The sequence below is a fragment of the Carica papaya genome, chromosome 3, assembly GCF_054855325.1.
Source record: "Carica papaya isolate Zhongbai chromosome 3, ASM5485532v1, whole genome shotgun sequence".
NCBI lineage: Eukaryota > Viridiplantae > Streptophyta > Magnoliopsida > Brassicales > Caricaceae > Carica > Carica papaya.
In genome coordinates, this window is record NC_142311.1 from 15,105,325 (window position 1) to 15,125,893 (window position 20,569).

The window sequence follows — 20,569 nt, forward strand, 5'->3', positions numbered from 1 at the left end:
GTGGTAGGATCTTTCGAATCAATACGGTGCCTTAAAACTAATTTTTTATGGTGACGGGATTTCAAAAAAATAAAATGACAACCTTATGATTTGGAAACTATAACTACTTTTTATATCGACTAACTTTTACAATTCTCATTTTGCCCATCATAAAATGAGAATATTACAACAAAAATGGTATCTGCACATTACAAACTCATACTTAAACTCGATGCATTAAGCCCCAATGTAATGCCCAAATTTAATTCAATGTAAATTAAATTAAATTATAATTGTAATTTTTTAATTTTTTAATTTTAATTTAGTGTAAAAATAAAAAAAAAAATTGATGGATGATGAAATTGAAAACGATTTTGGAGAAAATATGTGAAAATTTGGGTTCTGTGAGTATTTTTGAAAGAAAAATCGAAAAACAGGGGTCAAAATATAATTTAAAAAACTTGTGTCATGTAAGATGCCCAGTCAGCAGTCCCGATAAATCAGAATGCGCCGCGTGGAAACAGACGCTGACGCAATGCCATACGGGAGGCTACGTGGGCAATCCGCGTGCCCGCGATCGAACGGTTCAGATCCATTTCCACACGCACGGACGTCCTAGATGCTTCCCTCCCCAAACGCGATCGGACAACGAGATTTAAATACGATCAACGATCTAGATCTACTTCCTATTTAAATGTGATCTGATTGCCCAAATTAAATTGCGATGGACGGTCCAGATTCACTCCATATTTAATCGCAATCAGACGGTCCAGATCAAACGCGATGGATGACCCAGATAAAATGGGGATGGATATAAAGAACTATTTTCACATCAAACCCTAACCTTAGCTGCCAGACACCCTCTCCGGAGAAGAAGACCCAGCCGCTGGGAAGGAGAGTTGCCGCCACCCGCCGCCGCGCTGGAGCCACTTCTGACCGCCAAAAGAGGTAAAAATTTCTCCATTTGCTCAAAATTCAATTTTAAACACCTCTATGGCCAAATCAGAGCAAAAAGACCGGCGAATTGACCAAAAATCGTGGGAAAAGCCCAGCGGCGCTGTCGCAGAAAATTTCATAAAACGCCTCCGATGAGGCCCTTCCCAATTCTCGTTCTGCGTAATTTTTTCACCGTTGTGATCATTGTTTCCTTCTCTACAGGTTGATTGGAGCAAAACACTCAACCGTAATATGAGCCAGAGGAGCCGCCGCACCGGAAAGCTCCACCGCCGATGAGTTTCAATTTTTTTATATTTTTCGGCCAATCGAGACCCTTTAACGTGTTTTCTCACAGTGCTTGATGTAAAATTGGTCGAATTCAGCCGAAAATGACCAAAAATAGCTGATCCGAAGTAGACCGTCGCTGCGAGCAAGCGGCGTCGTCGCCGGAGCCGCTGTGCCAGAATTTCAGAATTGGCCAAAAATGAGTCCTGAGACTGATTTTGGATTTTTGGGACATTTGTAGGTATTTATAGCGCGTTTTAATCTCTGAAAAAAAAATTTAGGGAACCTAAGGACCGCCAGTAGGCGTAGTCAACAGCTTAGCTTTTCGGGTATCAAATTGTATAGGAATCCTTCACCCTATTCTCTGTTATATAATTGAAGTCTAAATAAATAATAATACGGTATTTGGTATAATTTAAAAAATATTCATAATTAATTACGGATTACTAATAAAGACAAAACCGAAAATTATCTATTGTTAATTCTGTTGAATTATTTTTCAATTAATTGTATGATAGTATTTCATTGATCGATTTTATAGTTTTGAATGCATATATTGTTTGATTTATGTGATTACCATTGAATTAAAAAATGGAGACTGAAGAAAAACGAGAAATTGTGTGATTAAGTGAATGGATGAAATGGCAGCCTTACTGGATATCCTGGGAGATGGTAGACGGACTGAGTACAATAAGGAACCCTACCATGAACGTTGTCTTATATCGGACGGGGTATTGAGACTTGATAATTTGGCGCTCATGCCAGACGGGGTATGGAAACGACCCGTTTCACCCTTATACTAGATTGGGTATTGAGATTTAGTAATTTAGTGCTCATACCAGACAGGGTATGGGGACGGTCCGTTAATTGAGAATGTTAAAGGAAATGGTTCACACGTAGTTGGAATATCCATATGAACCCCCATGGATACCAGCAGGCTAATGGAAATGCACAGTTATTGTTTAATTTATTGAATATGGATTTATAATGTATGCATGTTACCGATTGCATATGAAATTATGATAAAGGCTATGTTATTGTCTTTCTAAATTATTTTTATAAATTTCGCTGCGGTAAGTGGACGGTAAATGGTTTTATTATTAATAAATACATTTTTTTAATTAAGTGCTCCATTAGTTGTTTTGAATTTCTGCCAACTTTCATTTCTGTATCGGTGAGTAGCGTCATATTCCTACTGAGGTAGTATAGCTCATCTCTTATTTAACCATTTCAGATCAAGAGGATCAGAATCTAGAGCCTGATCCACAAAGAGGGTTGCGAGTATGATGCTAGTTTTATTTATTTTTTGCTTATTTTCTTATTTTTTTGTATTTCTTTTAAAATAATAATTCCCGTAACACTATTCGGTACTTTAAGTTATTGTGTAAGAAATGTAAACGTTAACCATTCATTTTGCTTTCGCGCTTAATTTATAATTTATTTTCTTTGGACAATTCGGGGCCGTTACACCCAATATTATTTAATCATATTTGATCACTTTTAAACGAACTCATTAAATTGATAGCTTCATACACATACCAAAGTCCACATTAAAACCACACGTTAGCAAAAAAAATCCAACAAGTTTTGTGTATCTAACTGTTCACTTAGAGAATTATTGGTGCATGAAGCTCATAGTGGAGGATTGATTTAAGTTGTCAAGATAATCTCTTGTAACATGTTTTATTAATTTTCTTTCGAAATAATTTCTAACTTATCAAGTTTATACTTGTGGCATTTTTAATTAATTCAAAATTATTCCAATTACCTTAGTTCATGATTCTACATGAATTATTGGGTTAAGTAGAAATGATTTATTGAAACTTTTATGATTTTATTTACTAATGTTATATGTGAGATTTTGATCACGCTAATTGATATTGAATTTTGCATCAATTTGCATCATTATATCATGTGTCTTCTAATGAACAAGTAACAGATGTCTTCACTAAGGACTTTACAATAAACTTTTTCACAACTTAGTTCACTTGGATACGTGTGGTATCTTTGTACCAACTTTAAAAGGAGTGTTGACTAGAATATTTTGTTGCCATATTAATTGAGATATTTTTCCTGCAATCATTCTCATAATCTTTTCTATAATGATGTAATTAATTAGTATAATAAATTAAAATCCCTATAATAATATAAATTTTTTTATTCATATATAAAAATTTTGTGTATATATTATAGATGTAATATCAAAAGTAGTATGAGAAAATGAAGTTTTTTTTTTTTTTTTCTCTAAATTTTTACAATTTTGCTTGAAGACACTTTGTATTTGTTGTCCCAAATCATTTTTGTTTCTCCATTTGAATTCATAGATCTTATAATCAGGTGGTTAATGTCTTAGTTAGGGAGATGAGCAAAGTACCTGATGGTAATTTGTATTTTCAAGAATTATCTATTGGTTTATTTCCAATTCTTAAGGTAGATGTTTTGCCAGTTTTGAATGAATGAAATATTGTTTTCTTTCCAAATAAAAAATTCTTGTGGCCGACTGTGCTAGAAATTAAAAAATTCAAAAAAAAAAAAAAAGAATAAAACTCTTATAGGAAGTTATAATCTGAGGCAAGAAAAGCCAAAGGAGAAATGGGAAAGGGAAGATGACGCCAAAAAAAAGTTCAATCTGTTATGAACTTGGTTTAACTGAATTATCATCTCTGCTTTTGCTTCTCTATAATACAGATCTTCACAGAATTACAACAGCAAGTAAATACAATAGGTACATTCTCATCAGGAATAAAACCTACTACCCAAACCGAAACACCAGAGAGAGTGGAAAAGGGAAAAAAAAAACTGAGAAGAAGAATTTTTTTGTCGACACATGATCTGTTACCAGTGGATAGCTTCAAGCTTCCTTGCTGCTTCATTAGCTTTCAAGCTTTTGTTGCTTCTAATGGAACTGCTGTCTTGCTAGCGATAATTTGCTCATAGAGATCTCTGATTTTTAATCCAATTATTGTTTGAAATAGACCTGTTCCATTGTTGCTACCGGGGAAATCTGCATGTTTCAACATTTGTTGAGTGACCTCCCCGTAGAACTTGGTAGAGATATTGCTTAGATGACTTTCAATGTATATCAGCTCATCTAATCTGTCAAATCGTCCATCCATCTCCAGAACCGACACCTAAACACCAGCACAAAAATCAGACAATTAGCCCTTTCGTGACTGCTAACAGCTTATACGGGACAGTCTAAGGCTTGTACAAATTACAAAGTTAGAATGGATTGAATTACCTCGTGGCCAAAGTAAGTTTCAGGGCCATAAAAGAATTTGATGCCAGGGTAAGAGCAGGTAAGCTTTCTTCCACATGGTATCCATGAGATTGTGGAACCTTCATCAAACAAGTAAACAGGGCTGAAATGCTTTACTCCTTCTTTCATTATCAACCTTACTCTTAAAACCTTTCCTTCATTATCGTCCGGAATCAATTGAGTTGGCAACACTTCTATGACAGCATCCGCGTACTGTTTTTGTGGGTCTGCAATCGATGCACGCATACTAATTAGTCAAGTAATCTTTCGGACATTGCATCACAAAATCAATTAGACGGCATTACATTCGAACATTATTAAATCGAATCGAAAAAGTGATAAGTGTAAAGTAATTTATCTGTCACCAACATGTTCAATTTTATTAGATATATCTTCAGGTGTTCAGTTTAAACATCAAGGAATCAATGAATGATTACCCAAGAAAATGACAAAGATGTATAACATTTTATGAACTGAAATTTATATGGGTGGTGAAGGAAGTTTTTACCAATATAAGCATCAAAATCTGGTTTCCGGGCTTCGATACTAGCCTTAATACTCTCTAGACTGTGTCCTCTCTCTGCCATGTCCCTCTGCAGAGATGGTAACAGAGTTAAATTGCAGGAAACAATGAAGGTTCATGGCAAATAATTGAATTTCAGAATGGTGAGAGTACCTGGATTTTCCATGCAAACTTAACCTCATTGCTTATGTCTAGATAGATACTGAAGTCCAAAAGCTCCCTCACACGCTCATCAAACCTAAATATTTGCAATACACTATTTAAGAAATACTCTCCATCACACGAAGATTGGAAAGAAACAACAATAAAGTCTCTAACTTTTTTAAATAATACACAATAACCATACGGTAGGGCCAAACACATTATCCCAGTCTTTTTTATTTTCTTAGATGAATCCATCAGTAGCCAAAATTATGGTTTTTGGCTCTGAAAATACTTAAGTCTACTCAAAAGGGTGCGGTTAGTTAGCAAGAATTTTTGCTAAAAATAGATTTTGATCTGTTATTACTGAGTCAATTAGTAGTTATTCAATCTTGACATATATGAATAAGCTTGTTAGCAAAAAATAAGACTACATTGAACTTTCAAGTTCAATGAACTTTCAAATTCAATAACTCATGAATTCATGAGTGACTTATAATTACTACTTAGAATAATCATAAGAGCATATATGTCAAGAATTTCAATTCGAAAAAGTATGGGGTTTTGGAGATGAACTTACATTGGATGCAAGCCTTCAATGACAAGGATCTTTGGGGGCTTGATGAGCTCAGGAGGATCCAAGAGACCAGTAACATGATTATAAATTGGTTTATCAACAGCAATTCCACTCTTGAGTGCTTTAACTTGCTCATACATGAGATCAAAATCATTTGCTCTTGGGTCAAGTGCGGTGACTCCTTTTTCCTTCCTTCCAGTCCTATCAAGTGAGTGATAGTCATCCAAACAAATCACTGTAGTCATGTCACTGATAAGGGTGTTGGAATCTGGGTTACCGCCCTTTGGTGGCTCTGCTGCACCACCAAACACACTAGTTAGCCTCCTCATGAAAGTGCTTTTCCCACACCCTGAATCTGCTGCCAGACCAATCACAACCGTCTGTGAGTCACCGGCAGAGCATGTTATCACACAAGGACTCCCTGAGCTACTGCCCCCTCTTCTGCTACTTCTCTTGTAAAAAACCACTTGTTTTTGGTTAAAACCCAAGTGGGTTTTCATGGGTGTGGAGATTGAACATGTTGAGTTCAAGTGAGCTGTGTACACTGTGCAAATAGCCATTTTCTTTGCTCTTGTTCTTTTCCTTCCCCCTCTCTCAAAATAGGAGCTTCTTCACAAGTTTGTTGAGAGAGGAACAATAATCTGGATTATTAAAATGAGTGTATTTAATTTGGTTCGAATTTGACGGGTGACATAAATGAAAATTGGGATTTTAAGAGGAGAAGCTTGAGTCACAGATTAAGAAAAACAGATGGCAGTTTCTGAAACAGGTTTTTTTTGGCATAGATAGGTGATGTGTTTGCTGGTTCTGGGTTATGGGCTTTTGTGACTACCCCTTGTTTTGGACGATTTGGAGGTAAAGTTAAGGTGGGAAATCAAAAAGATGAGAAGGGCATATATGCCATTTCATATATATATATATAGAATTCAAGATATACAAATTAGTTTTATGGGAAAAAGAAAAGGAAAGATGGAATTGTTGATGAGGTGATGGCATTGTATGTGATGATAAACAGAGGGCATAGAGAAGCTAAAGTTTGGTGGTGAGTAATTGAAGTTTTGGATATTTGGAATGCCACGTGGCATCATGGGCATGGCTGGTTGAAGATGAGGAGTTTAGGGTGTGGAGTGGAGAAGAGATATGGAGAGCCTCAGCCATCTATTTCAAGTTTTGGACTTTACCTCCTCCTCCTCTTCCTCCTCTTTTTTATTTAAAAAAAAAAAAGTAAAAATAATAATAATAATAAAAGAAATAATAGGGCAATCCCAGTTAAACAAAAACTAGTGTAATCCAATATTAAATCAAATAGTTATTAGTATTTATTTTATTATACCAATAGCCACAAAACAAGATAAATTCAATTGTATGCTCTTACTAAAACTACATAACCTTTTGAAAGGTAGTCACAAAGCATTACCAAATAATGGATGAGTCAATGGTTTACCTTTTTCTATCTTCTATTTTTCACATAACGCTTGTTATTTAGATCATAAATTATATAGTAAAACAATGATTTTAATTTAAAATTTATAAAATACATGCAGAAATATTATTAATAAATTCTAGATTGTAAAGGGATTTCAAAAAGTGTTAGACTTAAGAATTTATAAATAATATAAAAAAATCTCAACGTTAAATAATACATATCAAGCGCATTACACCTAATATTCTTTCAATTCTCGTCTTGGATTAAGAAGGTTTTATTTTAAGTTTGGAGATAATTGTTGTTCCATTTATTATGGTAATAAATTTAATTGTATTGATATTTTAAATACTAGTCTTTATTATTTAAATTTAGATAATAGTTTATATTACGTGGTTTAGAACAAATAAAAAAAACATATGTAAATCAAGCAGACTCTAATATATAGATCAAGGGATGTGAATGAAATTAAAATTAGCAAGTTATATAAATATAGAATTCTAAATTCTTTTGATTATGAATCATAGATAATATGTAAGTCTTGTCTCATGGGTAAAACATTTGATTATGTGGTCGCATGTCTCTACATTTTAGAGGTAGCTACTCATAATTCAAAATCCTTCAATGATGATTTCTAATGATGGACATTTGTCTATAGTGAAGTATAAGCTTAGAGTTTTAAGAAGTTTAAAAGATACAGGATAGAAGTAGAAAATTAATAAATAAATAAATTTGATCCAAATAAAGAAAAGGATTTTTTAAGTTAAGAATTTTTGCATTACTTGAAGAAGAATTGAATTTTTTTCATTTGGAATCCTCTAATAATATCACAATTATATATCATATCTGAAAGGATAAACTATTCTTTATTTAGATAAAGATGAGTTGCGCTGTGTTTAGACATGGTATGATCAATAAAATGAGTCATACTATATTTCTTTTTCATTTTGGGATTATATTTTCTCAATTGTTCATTTTATACTCAATATAAATTATAAATAAGATAACAGTAAAGATACTATATAAGATGTAATATGGTACTCACGGAGTCTTAAGAGAATTAAAACTTAGGGATGTTCTACTTATACAAAGATGATAGAGGCAACTAAATTAGAAACTATATTAAATATATGTTTATTAAGAAGATATTCGAAAGAGAATTTTGAGTATTATTTCTACATCCCACGAGTGTAAAAGGTATTTGTCTCAAAATATATCATTTTACTTGAAGAAAATTTTGCTCTAAAATAAATTAATGAGAGTAATATTGAACTTAATGAAGTTATGAAGCAAGCATCTAATCTAAAGAAGACCCATATGCCAACAAGGCTGAAGAACTACAAGAACCAAGGTCGCATAGATCACAATGAATACTTAAACCATATAAAGAGTAGTATGGTTTTCTCATGAATGATGATTAAGTAGGTTTGTGGATGGTGAGGATCTTGTGACCTAAAATGAGACGTTAATTGGTTTTGACTCAAATAAATTATAAGAGACAATGAACTAAAGAAGAATGCACATTTTGATGGTCTTTGTACCTTGGTTAATCCATTCGAATGAGTTATGGGTGCAAGTGGGTCTATAAAAGAAAATATGGAACAAGGAGAATGTGAAAAAGTACAAGGCAAGGTTGATAGCAAAATGTTATACGTTGTTATAATAATCTGACAATGAGGAAACTTCTTTACCACTAGTCATGTTAAAATTTATTTAGACTTAGCTTACAACTATAGTTTATAATGACTATAAAAATTGAAAATTTGATGCAAAGATAACTTTTTTCAATGGAAACATTGATAATAAGGTGTATATAGTACAACCAAAAGACTTATAAAGAAAGATATATAAGTGTTGGAAGCTCTAATAGTCTATTTATGGATTGAAACAAGCCTTTTGCAATGGAAAATTCATTTTGATGGAATAAAAGATATCAAGAATGAAGATTAATCTTGCACTTAAAAAAAGTTAGGGGTAGCAAGATAATGTTCCATGTACTTTATATAGATGAAGTCTTATCCATTGGGAATGGTATAGAGACATGATAGACAATAATGAATATATGAGATATAGAGATGTGCAGATATCACAAGATTTGCTATAAAGGATATATAACAAGAAGCAACTTATATATTGAGGATAAGCATCTATAGAGATAACTCAAAGAGGTTGTTTTGCTTACCCCCAATAAAGATTCATAAATATTATATTAAAGAGGTTTAGCATGGAGAGCACCAAAAAATGATAGTACGAGCATGTCGTAGAGTGAACCTCTCCAAAAAGATGACACCATGAACATCTGAAGGGAGTAAGTATATGAATGAAGTTCCTTTTGCTTTAGTCATAGTATATACTATATATTTTATATTATATATTAGGCTTTATGATGATCTCAATAAGAGCAACTGAAAGTCTTTAAAAATTATCTTTAGATACTTGTAAAGGAGTAAGAATATTTTTTTCATTTGTAAAAAGGTAAATGTCATGAAAGTTGATGGATACATGAACTTAAGTTGTAAGCAAAAAATTTGGTGGAATTAAAGATGATGTAAAATTTGCAATAAATAAAACAAGTAAAAAAATAAAAAGAAAACGAACTTGAAAAAGCTTCATCCTATTAAAGGTTAATTAAATTATCTAAACATTAACATCCTATTTGGAGAAATTTTAGTAATGAGTAATTAATGTATGATAATGACAATAATTGAATGATAATGATACAAGATGATAATGACAAAATTTTTTTATGTTTAAATGGTTGTATATTAATGTATGTTAATAACAGTTGTTTGTTTGAATGATAAAATTATATGATTGTATTTTTAATTAAATTATTAATTTATCCATACCTATTATATGTAATAGTAAATGATATATAAGAAGTGTAACGCCCAATAAATTTAGAATTTTATTATTATTATTATTAATTTTATTTTTATTTATTTTATTTATTTAAGTTAAAAATAAAAATAACAATAATTGTAAAATTGGGTAAAAATATTATTTGGATTTAATTGAAATTGATTTTGGGGAAAAGGGGTGAAAATTAGGATTCTGGGGGTATTTTTGAAAAGAAAATCGGAAACCGGGGGTCAAAACGTAATTTAGAAAAATTGCGCCCCGTCAACGCCACGTCAGCAGCCCAGTCAGCAGCTCTGGCCAACCAGGACCTGCCGCGTGGCAAGACCACGTCGACCCGAGAACGGGCCACGTGGGCGATCCGCGTGCGCGTGATCGGACGGCCCAGATGCGTCCCCACGCGCACAGACAGCCCAGATCAAGCGTGCGCACGGACGGCCCAGATGCAAGCGCACGGACGGCCCATATACACGCGCACGGACGGTCCAGATTCAATCAAGCACGGACGACTCAGATTTAATCAAAATGGACAGCTGTGATTAAAAGGCAAAAGGGTATAAATAAAACCTCCACACCTTACCACAAAAACCCTAGCCGCCTGCCCTCGCCAGAGAAGACGAATCAGACGCCGGAGGAGCCGGCCGCCGCCACCCGCCGCCGCACCGGGGAGTTTTTCGACTGCCGATCGAGGTAAATTTCATACCCCCAGCTCGTTTTTCAATGCTGAGTTCCCCTGTGGCCAAATCGGAGCCAAAATCCCGGCCAAACGACCGAAAATAACGGCTGAAACCCAGCGGTGGCGCCGCGTCCCTCCTCGATTTTTGCCTCCGATGAGGCCCTTCCTGGCCTCCATTTAATACAATTTTTATATCACCGTGATCACCATTCTTTTCTCTACAGGTTGATCGGAGCCAAATCACCAAAACACGAACCTCACCGGAGAGCCGCCACAACCGAGAGCACCGCCGCCGGTAAGCTTCGATTTTTCGTAATTTTTTGGCCCCCCGAGGGCCCTAGGGTTGTTTTATCGCAGGGACCGATGCAAGTGTGGCCGAATTCGACCGAAAACGGCCAACCCGAGGTGAATCGCCGGAGTACGGCGGAGCCGCCGTGCCGGAATTGCGATATTGGTCGAAAGGGGTCCTAGGTCTAATTTGGAATTTTTGGGACATGTGCAGGTACCAGTAGTGCGTTTCAGTTCCCCGGAAAAAATTCAGGAAAAATTAGGGACAGCCTGTAGGTGCACTGTAGAGCCGTTTTCGGACCCCGAAATAAGTAAGGACCCCTCACCCTATTTCCTATCACGGTATTAAAGTTCAATAAATGATAAAACGGTATTTCATGAATCAATAGATGTGTGAAATTGTTTAAGGTCGCTAATGGAGCCCGAGTCTGGTGTATTTGTCGGTCAGTTGTTATTTGTTCTATTTTACAGTTTTAAATGCAGTATGATGTCTGATGTTCTCATTTCATAGTTTCATGTGCATATTTTACTGTTTTATTGATTATGGGTTGAATGACTGAGAACCCGATGTTGTATGTCGTCTTGTTTGGCATAAATTACTGGTTTGCTTGTTTGTGTGTGTGAATTGATGATGCTGACTGAGGAAAAGGGGAATGAAAGGTTATGTAAATTGATAATTGTATAATGTGGTCAGCCTGACTAGATATCCTGGGAGATGTGGACGGAACGGGTCCGTAGGGAACCCTACCGGGATTGTGGTCTCTCATACCGGACGGGGTATGGAGACCTTATGTGTTTTGGCGCCCATACCGGACGGGGTATGGGGACGGCCCGTTTCACCCTCATACCGGACGGGGTATGGAGACCTTATGTGTTTTGGCGCCCATACCGGACGGGGTATTGGGACGGCCCGTTTCACCCTCATACCGGACGGGGTATTGAGGTTTATAGTTTTGGCACCCATGTCGGACGGGGTACGGGGACGGCCCTGGAATCTGATTACAAGTGTTAAGGGTTCACGGGTAACAGGGCCCCTATGGATCCCCATGTATACTAGTAGGCTGATAAATGAGGAAAAATATGTTGTGTAATGATTGAATTACAAAAGGCGTGATAAGTATTATGTTATACAGTTCATATGATTTCATGATGATGATAATATTATTGCTTTCGTATATTGTTTTATGAATTTCACCGAGGTAAGTGGATGGTAAAGGATTTTATTATTGATAAAAGGATTTGTTGTAAATTATGCTCCATTGGTCTTTTTGTATTTTCTACCCACCTTTACCTCTGTGACGGTGAGATAGTGTGATGTCTTTACTGGGCTGGTGTAGCTCATTCCTTATTTAATCATTTCAGATCAAGAAGACATTGTTCCCGAGCCCGTTCCGCAGGAAGACGGCGAAGGGGACGCCTAAAGACTCCGTAGTCATATTCATAACTTTTACTCTCGAGTTTCTCTTTTAGTTAGTTTGTTTTTTTATACTTTGAGCACGTTTTTGGTTTTAGTGTAAGGGATGTTAATCGAAATTTTGATTTCGCTTCCGCATTTGACCTTTTTAATACACATATTTCATTTTAAATTTTCGGGGCCGTTACAGTTGGTATCAGAGCTGCATTTCCTCGGACCCATCCCTTATACAATAGTGCCTTAGAGAAATACTCACCGATAGATCGTTACTCAACCATTCCTTGTGAATGCAGGTACACGAAAATGAGGAGAGGAAGGCCCCCACTAAACCGAGCGGCTCAAGATAATTCGCTTCGGGAGGATTTAGACAGACTATTTGAGATGGTGGAAGCTCTCGTAGCTGCCCAGCAAAGGCGAGAGGAGAGAAGGGAGTTACCCGGACCTCCTCCGCTATCGCAGGTTGAGCCCCCGCTACAGCAGGCTGATCCCGAGCCACCCCGGCAGGAGCCTGCTCCTCCACAGTACCACCCGACACCACAGCCGCGGTACGACCCGGTACCACAGCCACGGTACCACCAGGCACCGCCACAGCACATTCCAGTACCCCCACCACATCAGCAAGTGCCACCATAGGGCCCCCCAGTTCACCCTCAGCCGGCCCCAGTCCCTCTACCCTGGGATTCCGCTCCTTCCTTGATCGACCCCGGCTTCATAGAGAGGTACAGAAGACTGAACCATTCTACTTTTGCAGGGGGATCCTCTTTTGAAGAGGCCCAATACTGGCTGGCAGAGACCGAGAGAGCTTTCGAGACCTTGGGAGTGGTTCCTGAGCAGAGGGCTGTCATTGCCTCCTACATGCTGGTAGGGGAAGCAGTACGTTGGTGGGAGCTCAAGTGGACCACCCTGCCCACACCAGCTACTTGGGAGCAGTTCTTAGCGGCCTTCCACGCGGAGTATCTCCCTAAACACATCCAACACCTGAAGGAAATGGAGTTTGCTCAATTGGTCCAGGGAAACATGACAGTGACGGAGTATGCCCATAAGTTCCTAGAGCTGGGCCGATATGCCCCAGAGACATTGATGGATGAGGGCCAAAAGGCCAGGAAATTCCAGTGGGGTCTCCGCCCAGAGATCAGACAGCACTTACTGGTAATGGAGCTCGAGACATATTCAGCAGTCCTAGCAAAGGCGCAGATCATAGAAAGGAGCTTCGACACCCACCCTCAGCTAGCGGGGAGTTCCCGACCCTCAGCCCCGCTCCGCAGGCCAGCACCTACCGCGCCTGTCCAACCCAGTAAGAGGCCCAGACCCGCCATCCAGGCCCCTCCTCAGGCTACGGGGGCAACACGTGGGAAGATCTACCAGCACTACGGCAGGGATCACGGGGACCGACCCTGCTACCGCCTCAGCAACACCTGTCGCATATGCGGCAGTGCCCAGCACTATGCAAGGGAATGCCCGAGGAACCAGAATCAAAGAAGGCCGCCAATCTAGGGCAGAGTTTACAACCTTACCCAGATAGATGCCGACGCAGACCCGGACGTGGTACATGGTATGTATACTATATCTGGCCACATTGCTCATGTTTTGTTTGACACTGGTGCATCACATTCTTTTGTTTCACATTTTCTTGCTCCCAAAATTTGTGTATCACCTGATAGACTTGATTCATTGTTGCTTGTATCTACCACCGGGGGGGGGGGGGGGGAGGAGACATTGCTAGGAAAGGTTATCTACAGGGCATGTGTCGTGAAGATAGCAGATAGGAAATTGAGGGTAGACCTGATAGGGTTAGACACGGAGAATTTTGATGTAATCCTAGGAATGGATTGGCTAGCGGTGCATCACGCCACCATAGACTGCTTTAACAAAAAAATTGTATTTAATCCTCCCAACGAGGAGCCATTTACAAGTTAATAAAATTATTCAGTACTGATTTTCCCTGATGGCAAGTTTTCTTAATTCTCAGTGCCTTAATCTTGTATTTTCTTTAACTAGGTAAACCCAAGAAAGAAGTTTGTATCCAAGAGATTCCAGTAGTCCGAGACTTTGCAGACATATTTCCGGATGAACTGCCCGGTCTACCAGTGGACAGAGAGGTCGAGTTCACCATAGACTTACAACCAGGTACCCGGCCCATCTCGGTTGCTCCTTACCGAATGAGCCGCATTGAGATGGAAGAACTAAGGAAACAGATCACTGAGTTACAAGATAGTGGTTTCATTAGACACAGCGTTTCCCCTTGGGGTGCCGGAGTTACTTTTGCAAAGAAGGGAGATGGAACGTTGAGACTGTGCATTGATTACAGAGGGATAAACAAGGTAACAATTAAGAACAAATATCTTCTTCCCCGGATTGATGACCTTTTCGATCAGTTACAGGGTGCACAGGTCTTTTCTAAGATAGATCTACGATCGGGTTACCATCAGGTAAAGATAAGAACAGAAGACATCCCCAAGACGGCATTCCGAACCAGGTACGGACACTATGAGTTCCTGGTCATGCCGTTTGGGCTAACCAACGCTTCGGCCATCTTTATGGATCTAATGAACAGGATCTTCAGAGAGTTCTTGGATCAATTTGTCATCGTGTTCATCGATGATATCTTAGTCTACTCAAAAAGTAGAGAAGAACATGCCCATCATCTAGCCCAAGTCCTACAGGTCCTCAAGGAAAAGAAGTTGTATGCAAAGTTGAGCAAGTATGGATTCTGGCTTGAGCAAACCGCTTTCCTGGGACATGTTATATCGAAGGAAAGGGTATCAGTGAACCCCGAAAAGGTTGAAGCGGTACTTGGTTGGGAAAAGCTGATAACAGTTAAGGAAATTCGTAGCTTTCTGGGGATGGCAGGTTATTACCGCCGGTTCGTCGAAGGGTTCTCTAGTCTAGCAGCTCCTCTAACCTGACTCACAAAGAAGAATGCAAAGTTTGAATGGAATGAGGACTGCGAAAGGAGTTTTTCAGAATTGAAGAAGCGACTGACTACTGCACCCGTGCTGGCTCTACCGAGTGGATCAGGAGGGTATACAGTTTATAGTGATGCCTCCTATCTGGGCCTGGGTTGTGTCCTGATGCAGCATGGAAAGGTTATAGCATATGGGTCCAGACAGCTAAAGAATCATTAGAAGAACTATCCTACCCATGACTTGGAGCTTGCCGCAATCATACACGCTTTGAAAACCTGGCGCCATTATTTGTATGGAGAGACCTTTCAGATCTATACCGATCATAAGAGTTTGAAGCACATCTTCACTCAGAAGGATCTCAACATGCGTCAGAGAAGGTGGATGGAACTCCTCAATGACTATGATTATGATATCCTATACCATCCAGGTAAGGGCAACGTGGTAGCCGATGCCCTCAGCAGGAAAAGTGCAGGCACCCTAGCCCATTTGATGGTTTCAGAATGCAGGTCAATTGGGGCCACGCAACAGGTTCGACTGCGAGATCTGAAGAGGGCCACATGTTTGGGCCACCTAGCAGTCCAACCCGAGTTAATCCAAAGAATAAAGGAAGCCCAGTCAGTCGACCCCGCCCTAGTAACCCGCAAGAAGGATGCAGAACAAAGAGTGAGTTCAGAATTCCAGCTCTCTGCCGACGGATTGATTCGTTTCAAGGACAGAGTGTGTATCCCAGACGACAGTGAGTTAAAAAGAGACATCATGACGGAGTCCCATAGTTCAAAGTTTGCCATGCATCCAGGAAGTACCAAACTATGCGACCTCGGTTCTAGTGGAATGGGATGAAGAGAGATATAATTGACTTTGTATCTAAATGTTTGGTATGTCAGCAGGTCAAGGCAGAGAATCAGCACCCAGGTGGGTTACTTCAGCCCTTACCGATCCCGGAATGAAAGTGGAAACATATCACCATGGACTTCGTATCGGGGCTACCCAAGGCGCGTTCAAGACACGATGCCATATGGGTAATCGTTGACCGACTTACCAAGTCTTCCCACTTCTTAGCCATCAGGATGACCGATTCATTGGACAAGTTGGTAAGGATGTATATCCAGGAGATAGTCAGATTGCATGGGGTTCCAGTAACAGTAGTGTCCGACAGGGATCCCAGGTTCACCTCTCGATTTTGGAGCAGCTTCCAGCAAGCTATGGGAACAAAGCTGTCTCTTAGTACTGCCTTCCACCCCCAGACTGATAGACAATCAGAGAGGACAATTCGTACGCTTGAGGATATGCTCCGAGCTTGTGTCCTTGACTCCGGGGGCCATTGGGACGACCATCTACCCCTGATAGAGTTTGCCTATAACAACACCTACCAAGCAAGTATCGGCATGGCTCCATATGAGTCGCTATATGGGCGCCCGTGCAGGTCACCGATCTGTTGGGAGGAAGTGGGCGATAGAAGATTGTTCGGCTCAGAGTTGGTAGAGGAGACCACTTCCAAGATAGTTAAAATCAAGAAGAACATTCAGACAGCTCAGAGTAGGCAGAAGAGTTGTGCAGATATCCGGAGGAGAGACTTAGCGTTTGAGAAAGGCGACCGTGTGTTTCTTAAGGTCACTCCTTTCAAGGGAATTAGTAGGTTCGGCAGGAGGGGAAAATTAAAATATATTGGACCCTTTGAAATCTTGGACAAGATTGGTACCGCTGCCTACAGACTAGCACTGCCTCCCGAGCTCTCCCGAGTTCACAACGTGTTTCACGTATCTATGCTACGTAAGTACAACCCGGACCCTTCTCTTGTCTTGGCTCATGAACCGCTTCCACTCCAAGAGGACTTGTCTTATGAAGAAGTACCGGTCGGTATCACGGACCGAGAGAGCAGAATACTCCGCAACCGAGAAATATCATTTGTAAAGGTCGTGTGGCAGAACCACAAGCCCAGGGCGGCTACTTGGGAACTGGAATCAGAATTTAGAGCCCAGTATCCCCATTTGTTCGACCAAGAGTAAGAGGCAAATTTAGGGGACCAAATTTTTTTAAGGGGGGGAGAGTTGTAACGCCCAATAAATTTAGAATTTTATTATTATTATTATTAATTTTATTTTTATTTATTTTATTTATTTAAGTTAATAAAAATAAAAATAACAATAATTGTAAAATTTGGTAAAAATATTATTTGAATTTAATTGAAATTGATTTTGGGAAAAAGGGGTGAAAATTAGGATTCTGGGGGTATTTTCGAAAAGAAAATCGGAAATCAGGGGTCAAAACGCAATTTAGAAAAACTACGCCCCGTCAGTGCTACGTCAGCGCCACGTCAGTGGCCCAGTCAGCAGCCCTGGCCAACCAGGACCTGCCGCGTGGCAAGACCACGTCGACCCGGGAACGGACCACGTGGGCGATCCGCGTGCGCGCGATCGAACGGCCCAGATGCGTCCCCACGCGCACGGACGGCCCAGATCAAGCGTGCGCACGGACGGCCCAGATGCAAGTGCACGGACGACCCAGATGCACGCGCACGGACGGTCCAGATTCAATCAAGCACGGACGGCCCAGATTTAATCAAAATGGACGGCTGTGATCAAAAGGCAAAAGGGTATAAATAAAACCCCCACACCTGACCACAAAAACCCTAGCCGCCTGCCCTCACCGGAGAAGACGAACCAGACGCCCGAGGAGCCGGCCGTCGCCACCCGCCGCCGCACCGGGGAGTTTTCTGACCGTCGATCGAGGTAAATTTCATACCCTCGGCTCGTTTTTCAATGCTGAGTTCCCCTGTGGCCAAATCGGAGCCAAAATCCCGGCCAAACGGCCAGAAATCACAACCGAAACCCAGCGGCGTCGCCGCACCCCTCCTCGATTTTTGCCTCCGATGAGGCCCTTCCCAGCCTCCGTTTGATACAATTTTTATATCACCGTGATCACCATTCTTTTCTCTACAGGTTGATCGGAGCCAAATCACCAAAACACGAACCTCGCCGGAGAGCTGCCGCACCCGAGAGCACCGTCGCTGGTAAGCTTCGGTTTTTCGTAATTTTTTGGCCCCCCGAGGGCCCTAGGGTTGTTTTATCGCAGGGACCGATGCAAGTGTGGCCGAATTTGGCCGAAAACGGCCAACCCGAGGCGAATCGTCGCTGCAAGCGGCGGCGCCGTTGTCGGAGCACGGCGGAGCCGCCGTGTCGAAATTGCAATATTGGCCGAAAGGGGTCCTAGGTCTAATTTGGAATTTTTGGGACACGTGCAGGTACCAGTAGTGCGTTTCAGTTCCCCGGAAAAAATTCAGGAAAAATTAGGGACAGCCTGTAGGCGCACTGTAGAGCCGTTTTCGGACTCCGAAACAAGTAAGGACCCCTCACCCTATTTCCTATCACGGTATTAAAGTTCAATAAATGATAAAACGGTATTTCATGAATCAATAGATGTGTGAAATTGTTTAAGGTCGCTAATGGAGCCCGAGTCTGGTGTATTTGTCGGTCAGTTGTTGTTTGTTCTATTTTACAGTTTTAAATGCAGTATGATGTCTGATGTTCTCATTTCATAGTTTTGTGTGCATATTTTACTGTTTTATTGATTATAGATTGAATGACTGAGAATTCGATGTTGTATGTCGTCTTGTTTAGCATAAATTACTGGTTTGCTTGTTTGTGTGTGTGAATTGATGATGCTGACTGAGGAAAATGGGAATGAAAGGTTATGTAAATTGCTAATTGTATAATGTGGTCAGCTTGACTAGATATCCTGGGAGATGGTGGACGGACCGGGTCCGTAGGGAACCCTACCGGGATTGTGGTCTCTCATACCGGACGGGGTATGGAGACCTTATGTGTTTTGGCGCCCATACCGGACGAGGTATGGGGACGGCCCGTTTCACCCTCATACCGGACGGGGTATTGAGGTTTATAGTTTTGGCACCCATACCGGACGGGGTATGGGGACGGCCCTGGAATCTGATTACAAGTGTTAAGGGTTCACGGGTAGCGGGGCCCCTATGGATCCCCATGTATACTAGTAGGCTGGTAAATGAGGAAAAATATGTTGTGTAATGATTGAATTGCAAAAGGCGTGATAAGTATTATGTTATACAGTTCATATGATTTCATGATGATGATAATATTATTGGTTTCGTATATTGTTTTATGAATTTCACCGAGGTAAGTGGAAGATAAAGGATTTTATTATTGATAAAAGGATTTGTTGTAAATTATGCTCCATTGGTCTTTTTGTATTTTCTACCCACCTTTACCGCCGTGACGGTGAGATAGTGTGATGTCTTTACTGGGCTGGTGTAGCTCATTCCTTATTTAATCATTTTAGATCAGGAAGACATTGTTCCCGAGCCCGTTCCGCAGGAAGACGGCGAAGGGGACGCCTAAAGACTCCGTAGTCATATTCATAGCTTTTACTCTCGAGTTTCTCTTTTAGTTAGTTTGTTCTTTTATACTTTGAGCACGTTTTTGGTTTTAGTGTAAGGGATGTTAATCGAAATTTTGATTTCGCTTCCGCATTTGACATTTTTAATACACATATTTCATTTTAAATTTCCAGGGCCGTTACAAGAAGTATATAATAAAAAAATAAATAAATTATATAAGAATATAACTAAATTTATATTTAAATAAATAATTATTACACATAATTAAATTAAATTTTTATATTTTATAAAATAATTAATTATTATTTATATTATCATATTAATTTAATTTTAACAAAAATAAAATTATTTATATATTAAAAACAAATTGTTGTAATTATATTTATTATATTAAATCTAAAATTATTTCAACAAATAAAAAATTAAAATGTGTTTGAAATAATCACATACCATGACTTAATTTGAGAAAAGGATAAGAGAAATAGAGTGTTTATTTGAGGATATAATTGAAATTAAGTATATTTTATGAGGGTATAACGAAAAAAAATTTATTTGCCAGTCACTTAATTATTTGTCGGTCACTTATCATCGATTCGATAGTTTTAAAATTTATCTCAAATTTGTTAGTTGGATACCGTTTGCTACCATCTCATCCAGTTGTAAGTTAAAACAAATATGATTTTCTCATGCCCGTAGAGTACCATACATTAATTAACTATCATTTATCACGATCTAAACATGATGTGAAGGAGAGCAGAAGCAGTGAAAAATCACATTGTTGTGAAGTACAAGTTCTCACTATTTTAAAATGCAGATGGCCAAATTTTAATTATCTTATTAAAATATCACATACATAACTTTAGGCAAATAAACAAATTTTAAGAGGAAAAAATATTGTACTAATTAGGATGATATTCCAGTTGCTTAAAAAAAT

The 20,569-nt window shown here is 39.3% G+C and overlaps 1 protein-coding gene across 1 annotated transcript; it reads right to left on the reverse strand.

The window, feature by feature from the left end:
* Nucleotides 1-3,807: 3,807 nt before the first annotated feature.
* PRK (phosphoribulokinase) lies at nt 3,808-6,599 on the reverse strand. Its single transcript, XM_022033736.2, has 5 exons — nt 5,704-6,599; nt 5,136-5,220; nt 4,968-5,052; nt 4,442-4,686; nt 3,808-4,331 (listed from the first exon to the last, which is right to left on the reverse strand). The coding sequence occupies exons 1-5, from the start codon at nt 6,258-6,260 to the stop codon at nt 4,080-4,082; spliced, it is 1,224 nt and encodes a 407-aa protein (XP_021889428.1). The 5' UTR covers nt 6,261-6,599; the 3' UTR covers nt 3,808-4,079.
* Nucleotides 6,600-20,569: the final 13,970 nt, after the last annotated feature.

Excerpts from the sequence above, each read along its gene's own strand:
- PRK (XM_022033736.2), bottom strand. The coding sequence starts at position 6,260 with ATGGCTATTTGCACAGTGTACACAGCTCACTTGAACTCAACATGTTCA. Across the intron at positions 5,221-5,703 it reads ATTGAAGGCTTGCATCCAAT|GTTTGATGAGCGTGTGAGGG; the intron begins GTAAGTTCATCT and ends GCAAATATTTAG. Across the intron at positions 4,687-4,967 it reads AGATTTTGATGCTTATATTG|ACCCACAAAAACAGTACGCG; the intron begins GTAAAAACTTCC and ends CATCGATTGCAG.